This window comes from Perognathus longimembris, unplaced genomic scaffold (assembly GCF_023159225.1).
Source record: "Perognathus longimembris pacificus isolate PPM17 unplaced genomic scaffold, ASM2315922v1 HiC_scaffold_5359, whole genome shotgun sequence".
In the NCBI taxonomy this organism is placed as follows: Eukaryota; Metazoa; Chordata; class Mammalia; order Rodentia; family Heteromyidae; genus Perognathus; species Perognathus longimembris.
The window spans coordinates 26625-36081 of record NW_025960777.1 but is presented as its reverse complement, the minus strand read 5'-3'; the positions used below and the strand labels follow the sequence as shown (position 1 = coordinate 36081).

General features: G+C 62.4%; 1 protein-coding gene across 1 annotated transcript; it reads right to left on the bottom strand.

The window, feature by feature from the left end:
• Positions 1–1037: 1037 nt before the first annotated feature.
• LOC125345168 lies at positions 1038–9457 on the bottom strand. Its single transcript, XM_048337393.1, has 7 exons — positions 9444–9457; positions 8305–8356; positions 7630–7770; positions 5411–5557; positions 4860–4896; positions 1652–1862; positions 1038–1072 (listed from the first exon to the last, which is right to left on the bottom strand). Exons 1-7 carry the CDS (start codon positions 9455–9457, stop codon positions 1054–1056), a joined length of 621 nt encoding a protein of 206 aa, XP_048193350.1. The 3' UTR covers positions 1038–1053.

Here is a 9457-nt window from a genome sequence, read left to right as displayed (position 1 = left end):
GCTGGGGTGGACGGGGAGGTGAGGAGGCCAGGTGTTTGGGGGGCTGACTCCCTGCTTTGAGCTGCTATGGCAACAGCAGCGCATCTCTGAGCGGTTGCAGCACGCCTGCCACTCCAGAGCCTTGTGCACAGCGCCCTCTGGTGGCACCAAGGCCCCGCCTCCCAGTGAGGATGCCTGAAGGCCCAGGGGTGGCGGCCGTCAGTCCCCCCCGGTCCCCGCCAGGCTTCCGACATAACCTCACCGCCACGTACGCCAAGACCAGCCGCAGGACCCGGGGCCGCTCCCCAGGACCCCTCTGGGTAGGGTCGGCGATGCCCTGCCAAACGCCCCTTCGCCCCGGAACAGAGGCAGAGCACTGCCGCGCAGGCGCCGTCACCCTGCGAGGCCTCCGCGGCCGGGCACGTGGCAGAGGGGTGGGGCCCCCCGCCCCGCCCGCGCGAGGCCTCGACTCCGTCCTCGGGGCTGCTTCCTAAGCAGCCGTGGAAGTACGTGAGGGCGCCCCAAGAGCCCACGGGAGCTGTGCCGGCGTGGAGCAGCGGGCCCCGCTCTCGTGCAGGGGCGGGGGGGGGGCGTGCCCTGCAGGGTACGCGGCTGCGGGAAGGGGGCCAGCAGGCAAACCCAGCCGCGGGGGGACGCACGCCAGTCAAGGCGTTGGGGGCGTTCGGGGGGAGACGGGGAGACACCATCTGTGGGGTGATTAAATGTCCTCCAATTAGACCGTGGTGGCAGTCGCGACACACTGAACACAGGTCAAAAGCCACCAGCTCGGTGCGCGGCGGCGGAGGGCCCCTCTCCATCTCCCTGAGGTCCCTCCTCCACTCAAGAAAACAGCCCTTTGTAAAAAGCGGCCCGCTTGGAGTTTCACAAATAATATTTATTAACTGCTTTCATAACCAAATCCCATCTGAATTCCCCCCAGCTGGCTACCGGGAGCCCCGGGGACGGCGTGGCCTTGGCGAGAACCCTGGGCGCCGCAGCTCCGCGGCCCTGGCGCTCCCGATCTCGCGGCAGTGACTGGCGCTCCCCTGGTGTTCTTCGCTCAAGATTCCAACTTCAAACCCAAAATAACTGGCTAGAAAGCAAAGGAAAGGGTGGCGCTAGGACCTGCCCCAGACTGAGACTGGAACACGAGGCCACCGTAGGGCCTCAGGTTGCCCGCTGCACCTGGGGGCTGAGGAGACCGGGGGGCAGGGAGGGGAGCAGCCAGAGCCGGTCTGAGCCGCATCAGTTCCCAACATGGGGACGCTGGGGAGCCCCCCAACCGCTGCAGGGGAAGAGCCCCCTGCTCGCCGGCCTGGGCAAGGGGTGCAAGGAGAGGAAGCCACAGCCGTTCGGCTCCAGAAGCAAAGCTCCTCCACCCCATGCCACCCTGTCCCTAGCTCCCGGGGGGCTGGGGGTGGGGGGGCAGGGCCCCGAGACGGCTCTCCCATCCCCATGTCTGCCAGGCCCAAGGCACGCTGGGGTTTGGCTTGAGGGACATAACTGGACACCCCGCACAACCCGGCCAGACAGGACATCTACCTTGGTCCTGAGCGCTGGGCGCTCTGAGACAGAGCAGTGGGTAAGGGAGGGGTGGTCAGGGGCTCGAGGGAGGGGCCGGCGTTCGGAAGTGGGCATGGCTAGGCCCGTTCCTCAGAGGCCGAGTGCTCACCGAATAGCCACAAGGGCCCTGAGGATGGCCTGCAGGAAGGTGAGGAAGCTGAGGCTGAGGGGCGGGGGCGGGGCGGGGGGGCTGGCCGCCCTCCTCAGCGCCAGCGGCTTGTCCTGGTGAAGAGCCTGGAGGTGCTGCCACTTGAGCAGGAGGCGCCTGTCTCCGCAGATCCGCCAGCGCTTGTGCCGAGAGGCCTCCAGTAAGCGGCGCTCTGGGGGCGAGAAGGGGCTTGAGGACAGGGGACAGGGCGAGACACAACCCACTGGAGCCTGTAGGGCTCTGGGACACTGCACCCACGGTTGCCAAGAGGAAGTGCGTGTGGCCAGCTTGTGATGTGCCATGGTGTGCCCGAATCTGCCCTTCGGAGTAGCACCCTGGGCTGTTCTGGAGGACGTGAGGTCCAGCCGGGACTGACGGACGGGCCCCTTGGCTTTGGTTTGGGTTTGAGACGGGGGGAGGGGGGAGGATCCAATGAAACCAGAATGGATCAATGGACGGGCGAGGCGAGACCCTGGGCTGACGGAAAGCAGCTGGGCTCTGTGAGCCTGTGACGGGGTACCAGGCGGGGGTACCCCCTCCACGGGAGAACCACAGACACGGCCCCAGAGGGTACGTCAGAGCCCGCGGCACTGACATCTGCATCTCCTCCTGTGTGTGATGGTCTAGCCTGGGAACCCGAGTGATCTAACCTAAGAAGAACCTCAGTGTCTGGCCTGAGAACAAACCCGAGTGGTCTCGCCTGTGACCGGCCTGAGGCCTCTAGCCTGCCAACACACCCACGTGGAGACTGGGCCGAGGACATGCAGCTCGGTGCCAGTCCCGGACTCACGCCAGCCAGCACAGAGGGAGACCACAGTTCGTGGCTCGTCCCACAAGACTACCTGAAAAAGAGCCTAATGCAAAAGAAAAGGGGCGTCGATGGCTCAAGTGGGGAGCACCTGCTCAGCACCACCGCACACTGAGAATGAACTTTCAGGGCTGGGGGTGGGGCTCGGCGGTAAAGCACATCCAGCACTCCAAAAAGTGCCTTAAAAACAGAGGCCACGCTGTCTAAGAAGAAATGCGCTCATTACCTGACTCATGCAACTGTAACCCCACTGTCTTCCACTTTATAATAACAATTAAGAATTTTTCAAAACACAGAAATGGGTTGAGCTAAAGCCTCAAGCTTCAATCACTCTACTTGAAGCTTGAGAAAGCAACACCCTAGGCGCAGTGAGACTCACCTCCTCATCTGCCTGTCTCCTCGCTTCAATAAAGCTGCAAACATAGCCTACCTAATCCTACTAAGCTTGAGAGGAGGAGGAGGAGGAGGAACCCTTGAGCCCAAGAGTTGGAGAACGGCCTACACACAACATCAGGAACCCATCTCAAAAAGAAAACAAATACCAGAAACCAGTGGCTCACATCTCTAATCCTAGCTATTTAGGAGGCTGAGATATGAGGATTACGGTTCAAAGCCAGCCCTGGCAGAACAGTCTGTGAGATTCTTATATCCAATTAACTACCCCCCCAAAAAGGCCAGAAGTGGACCGGTGGCTCAAGTGGCAGAGCACTAGTCTTGCACACAAGGGCTTAGGGACAAGGCCCAGGGCCTGAGTTCAAACCCCATGACTGACAAAAAAAAATAAAAAATCATCTTAAACTGCAAAACGAAGATTGGAGTAAAATTTAACACTAGTTTTTAAAAACATTAACTGTTAGATGTAGTAACAATAAACCAAGTGTTTACTTTTTCCCTTTTTTTTGGCAGTTCTAGGATTTAAACTCAGGGCTTTGCACCTGCCAGCTCAACAAGGGCTTTACCACTCCAGCCACGTCCCCAGCCCTATTATCTTTAGCTTACGTCTGATGTCGAGCCTCACACTTGTGCCTGGGCCAGCCGCAGATGAAAAGTCTCCTCCCACTGCCTCCCCCAGAGCTGGATGGCAGCCCTGAGTCACCGCCCCCAGCTCGCCATCTGCGTGAGGTGAGCCTCCTCTCCTCTCAGGGAGGGGCATTGCCGGTGGCCACAACAGGTGAGCCCGTTTAGCTTTCCCTAATGACACCAAGTACTCAAAGCCAAAATAAGCGATAACGGATTAATGGGCTTGTAGACCAATGTCTCCTACCACTGGAGAGGTTTTCCACCATTGCCCCTCACCTGCCCCTTGACGTAGCCTAAAGCTTTCTGCTTTGTCCTTACCAACCTCCCTATTGTAAAGGGCCCTGAGCCTCTCTTCACCTTCCCTTCTCCCCGTCACCTTGAACTCACCTCCAGCCTGCCCCCACTATGCCAGACCGGGCTCTGGTTTTGCCACGGTGCACTAATGGAGTCCCACGTGAGAGCTTCACCAGGACGTGTACTCCAGGAGCTGTCTTGGGGCACTCAACCTGTCTATCTCGGGCCCATTCATGGGGCTCGCAGCTCCATTCCTCAGGAACACCCCACTGTGTCCCTCCTCCTACCCAGAGCCACGAGCCAGCTTCAGGACTCACCATGGAAGATCCCACGGGCGGTGCACAGAGCATGCGCACGGCTGTCCTGCCCGAGGCACGTGCTTTACTTAAAGCCTGTGACCACCGACGCCCTCACGACCTGGAATGAGCTCGCGCCTTCCTGCACCGCTGACAGTGCCCGCTGGTGGTTCCCCTCCCCACCCCCGGGGGTGCTGCCCAGAACACCAGTGCATTGCAGAGGACTGACCGCTATGCACCGCACAGTGCACAGTGCCACCGCACAGTGGCACCGCACGCACAGGGGCCGACACGATGCCAGCCCTCAGCTGGAAACCACCTTCAAGATCAAGTCCAACCCCCACTGCACAGACGGGAAGTCACAGGGAAATGCTGAGTGTGCACTGTGCTGGGGGCACACACTGTGTCTACCCAAAGTCACGGTCTGTGAGCACAAGGACACGCTTTCCAACAAGCAGACACTGCGTGGAAGGAATGTGCCTTGGCTCCATTAGCATGAATACCTAAGGAAGATGCGGGAGACGTATGAAGTCGTAACATACACATCACAGACGCGTGCACACATCATGAACTGAAGAGCACTTCAGACGTTCCCCCAACCCCAGCTTCAATCATTGGGAAGAGACCAGGTGACTGGCGATGTCTGGCAGGGGCGGGGCTCGGGTGTGGGTGGAAGGAGCCCTCCTGTCCCACCACACCCGGGAGCTCATGGGGCCCGCCCCCCCCCCCCCCGGGCAGGAGATACCATTACCTTTCATGCCTTTAAAACTCCACTGCCTCTTCACGACCTACAAGACAAGAATGCCAGCTACTGTCACCAGGGAGTCTGGGAAGGGGGTGGCCTGAGGTCTCCATGCTGGGGACGTGTTCCTCAGTGGAGTCGGGGAAGAGGAAGGAGGGAGGACCCCGCAGGCCCCCGGGGCTGGGGCGAGCCAGGCTGGCAGGTCCTGGCAGTGCGGCCCGGGACTGCAGCTTGGAGGTAGCCAGAGAGAACCAGAGCCAGAGCACAGAAGAGCTGGGAGACGGCCCCTCCTGCAACCTCCACAGGAGCCTGGGCAGGACTAGAGAGTGGGGAAGGGCAAGGGAAGGGAGGAAGAGGAAGGAGGAGGCCTTGAGGAGGGGAGGGGGAGGAGGAAGGGCCGGCAGGGAGCCGGACAAGCCGTCCTTCCCCGGGAAAGGGGCCCACGCCTCGCACAGCCGCCCCCCCTTGTCTGGCCACGGCTGCCGGGGGCCCTGGCCTTGTGAGGGAAATTCCCAGGCCCCCCCATCCAGCCCTCACTACCCCGTGAGCCGCCTCCTTACCTTCTTCCGTGTCCTCAGCCCCCGGGGCACCCAGTAGGGCATCGCAGCCTGAACCCAGGGCGCAGGGAGGCGACCCCCAAAGCTGTGGCATAGGCAGGGGCATGTCCTAACGGCCCTGGGGACACAGAGCCGCACCATCTTTGGGATCTACCGGAGGAAGGGAAGAGAAGACTCAAGAGGAAAAAGGGACCAGCTCATCCCACCCCATCGGTCTGCGCCTCGGGGCCCGCAGGACCCCTCTGCCCCTCCTGAACACATGCCCAACCTCCCGGGGCGGAAAGCCCCCCCCCCCGCCGCATGGCATCCCCGAGGTGGGCCACAGAGCACCCTCTCCATGGGCAGGGACAGGAGAACTGGCCCTGTCCTCGGCCTCAGGCCTCCCGCTGGGGTCCTCGGGCACCTGAGTGCTGGGCTAGGAGACGCCGGGCTGGCGTTCTGACACAAAACCCAGCAGTGCACCCCCGGGAGGATGCGTGCATTTCAGGCAGTGTCACGAGACCCCGGGGGCGCCGAGCACCGCTGGCAGGGCCTCCACAGCGGGCACCATCACGCTAGGCGGCTCTTTGGGGGCTGTTTGGTTTTCCCGGGCCCGGCCCACCTCGTCAGCCACACTCAGTGAGCTCCTGTCCACCGCAGCCGCCGCGTGGCGGGGAGCTTGGCGCCCTCCTGCCCACGCCGCTCACCACCCAGCTCCGGCCAGAGGCGCGGGGGGCCCAGGGCAGGAGGGCGGCCTCGCCTCGCTGGGCCCCCAAGGCTGTGGGCGCTGAGGCAGCATCGCGGAGGGCAGGCTGGGGGTGCCCCCATGCAGCCGCTTCTTGCCCCACCTGAGTCCCAAGAGGTCCGGTGGGCTCAGCTAAGCAAGGCGCAGAAAGGACCAAACCGCTCAACTGGATTTGATCAAAACCAGAAACTTCTCTCTTTGAAAGATCCTGGTAAGAGAACAGCAAGCCAAGCCAACGCCACGGACACGTTTACAAGAGGAACTTCCGAAACAGCACACAGGGAAGTCTCAAAACCCTGTAACACAAAACCCAACTTGGGTAATGGGCGAAACGCCTCATGCCGACAGCAAAAGCACACGGACACATTCCCGACGCCGACTGCAGAAGCGCACACCAGAACCACAGGAGGGGCGCATCTGTTACCAAGGCGACAGGTGGACACACTGGCAGCCGGGAGCAGCAGCAGGAAGGAGGCGGGCCCTGGCAAGCGGCTGACGGGAAGGTAAGGAGGTACCCAGGCGCCGGAAACAGCTGGCAAGAGTGAAGCGCACGCCGACAGCAGCGCCGAGCAACCCCACTCCCAGCTACTGCCCAAGACAGGAAGCAGGTGTCCTTCGCGCACAGGCCCACCAAGGCCCCGCAAGGGACCGATGAAAGTGGAAAGGGTCTCCATGGACCAGATCGAGACATGAGCTGCGGTCTATTCCTATGACAAAATACTACTCAGCCGGAAAAATGAGCGCCGAGCGGGGCAGGTAGCTCGTGGCCGCAACCCTAACTACTTAGGAGGCTGCGATCGGGAGGATCTGACCTCAAGGCCAGGCCCGCAAAACGTTCTCAACACCCAATCTCAGCCAATCAGAAGTGGGGCGTGGCAGGTACCTACCACCCCAGCTCTGGTGGAAAGCATAGACAGGAGCAACACAGTTCAGGCTGACCTGGGCAAAAATCAAGACACAACCTCAAAACCAATCAAAGGAACAAGGGCGGAAGATGCACTTCAAGTAGCCGCGCACCTGCTAGCAGGTGGAAGGCCCTGAGTTCCCACCCCAGTGCTACTGGTTGAAAAGAAAATGAACCGCGCGTACAACGTGGACCGAAAGAAGCCATCCAGACACGTGCGAGACACGCAAGCGGAGCCGAGGCAACAGAAAGCAGATGAGCGGCTGCCTGGGGGCGCGGTGTGCGCGCGGCGGGCGAGTCACAAGCGCCCACGAGCATGCCCTCCAAGCTGTGTGCTGTGCGCGCGCGCTCCGGCCGTCCCCCCGCCGTGCCGCTGGAGAGAAGCACGCGTCCGTGAGAGCGCGGCGCGCCTCGCGCGTGAGCAGCCTGTCTCGTACCCGGCGCGCGTCCGCGAGCACAGGCTTTCAACACCTGCTCCAACGGCACACCCTCCCCAAGACGTTTTGAATTTCACTCACCCAACACCTGGGGTCCAGGGAGGCGCTGGGCCCCCTGACGTCCACCCCGCAGAGCAGGCCCGGGCAGTCCACCTACCTGCTTCTGGGGCCGCAGGGTCCGCGGGACCCAGTAAGGCAGGGCTGCCTCGGCCCTGGGCACGGGCAGGTGGCCCCCGAATCCGATGTGGCACTCACAGCAGATGCACTCTTTGAGAACAGTCTGCATGCTGGGGCATAGCTACGAAAGAGCCAGAAGAGACGGGTCGGCGTGAGGCCAGCGTGTACCGAGCCAGCACGCCAACAGTAGTGCCCGGCGGCTTCTGCAGGTGGGACGGGCCCAGGCTCCGCCTAGAGGGCGGCGCCAGAGCCTGCGCACCGCACCGGGGCGGAGGGAGTCTCCGCCACTTCCCACCACCTCACCGTGCACAAGTCTCCGGGCCACGGCAGAGCCCAGCCCACCCTAGAGGCACGAGGGACCCCAACTACGGTGCTCTGGGCCTGGCCTTTGTCACCACTGGGGCAGGTGAAGATGCTGACGGCCAGAGCAGGTCCCGGGGGCCATGTTGGTTTTTCTGGGTGTCTAGACTCAGTGTGGGGTTTTGGGGACACAGGGGGAAGGGCTGGCCCTTCAAAGAGATTTAGGGCTGGGTGATGGCCCCTGACCGCACGCCTCCCTGGCTGGCGTAGCCTCTCAGGAGGCACCGCCTCTGAAGCCTCATCCGCCCCTCCCGCCACCCATGGGGCCGGGACAGGTGACGACGGGCTTGCTTACCGAATGACCCGTGAGGCACACTTCTTTCCCAAAAGTCTGAAATGTGCTCTTCCTAGAAAACAACAGGGAGGCTCTGGGTTAAGGCTGGGGGCTCCGTGTGGCCTGGAGCCAGCTCTACTGGAACTGTCAGCACAGAAGCCCAGGAGCAGAAGGGCCACCATTGGAGCCCGGGAAAAGGGGAGGCAGGCACAGCACAAGGGGGGGGGGGCTCACTCAAGTGCCTGGGGCTCCCAGACACCCACGGGGCTCCGTGCACTCCAGGGTCAGTTTACACTCCATCTGACGGAGGTACAACCTGCAGAGAACGTTCTAGGACCTGGGGCTGCCTCCGGCTCACACCTGTCGCCCTACCTACTTTGGAAGCTACTTTGGAAGAGTCATGGTTCCAGGCCAGCCTGGGCATGGGACCTCCCCTCAACACACGGTGATGTGCGCTCGTTATCCTAACTGCTACGGGAGCCCCAAAAAGGTGGACTGAGGCCCAAGTGTGAGCCCTTATCTCAGAAACGACCTGTGTCTAGGGCTAGAGGCATGACTTAAGAGTGCCTGCCTAGCGTCTGTGAGCTCACTCTCCCGGCACACACACACACAGGACTGCCAACCACCTACCTCGGATGCTTTTACTGGACACCCATAAGCTAGTGCAGTGTTAAATAAAAATCCTGTCAACACGGGATGGTGGGCCAGGCTGACGGCTTATACCTGTGTTCCCGGGCTGAGGTCTGAGGATCACAGTTCCAAGCCGGCCCAAGCGGGCACATCTGAGGCTCTCGATCCCCAGTCACCACCACAGTCAGGGGCGGGGGTGCCGGCCTTGATCAAAAGAAGGCTAACGGGCAGCTCCCGGGGCGCAAGCAATACTAACTAACCGCCATGGTCACCGCCCCGGGAGCGGGGCGGGCGGGGCGGGGCCTGCCGTGGCCACGCCCCCTCCCGGGTAGGCCCGTCGGGGACGCTTTCTCGGGGGCCCCCCGCCACAGCCCAGCCTGGCAGGAGGTCGGTCAGAGCCTCGACCCCGGCCTCCGGCCTCCGCTCCCGCCTCGTCGCGGCGGCTCAGAGGGCACCGGGACGCCCGCAGGGGCGCGCGAGCGTCCGGAGCCGGGCGGGGAGAGGCGCCGCGGGCGCGGGGCGGCCCGTACCTGGATCCGTCCAT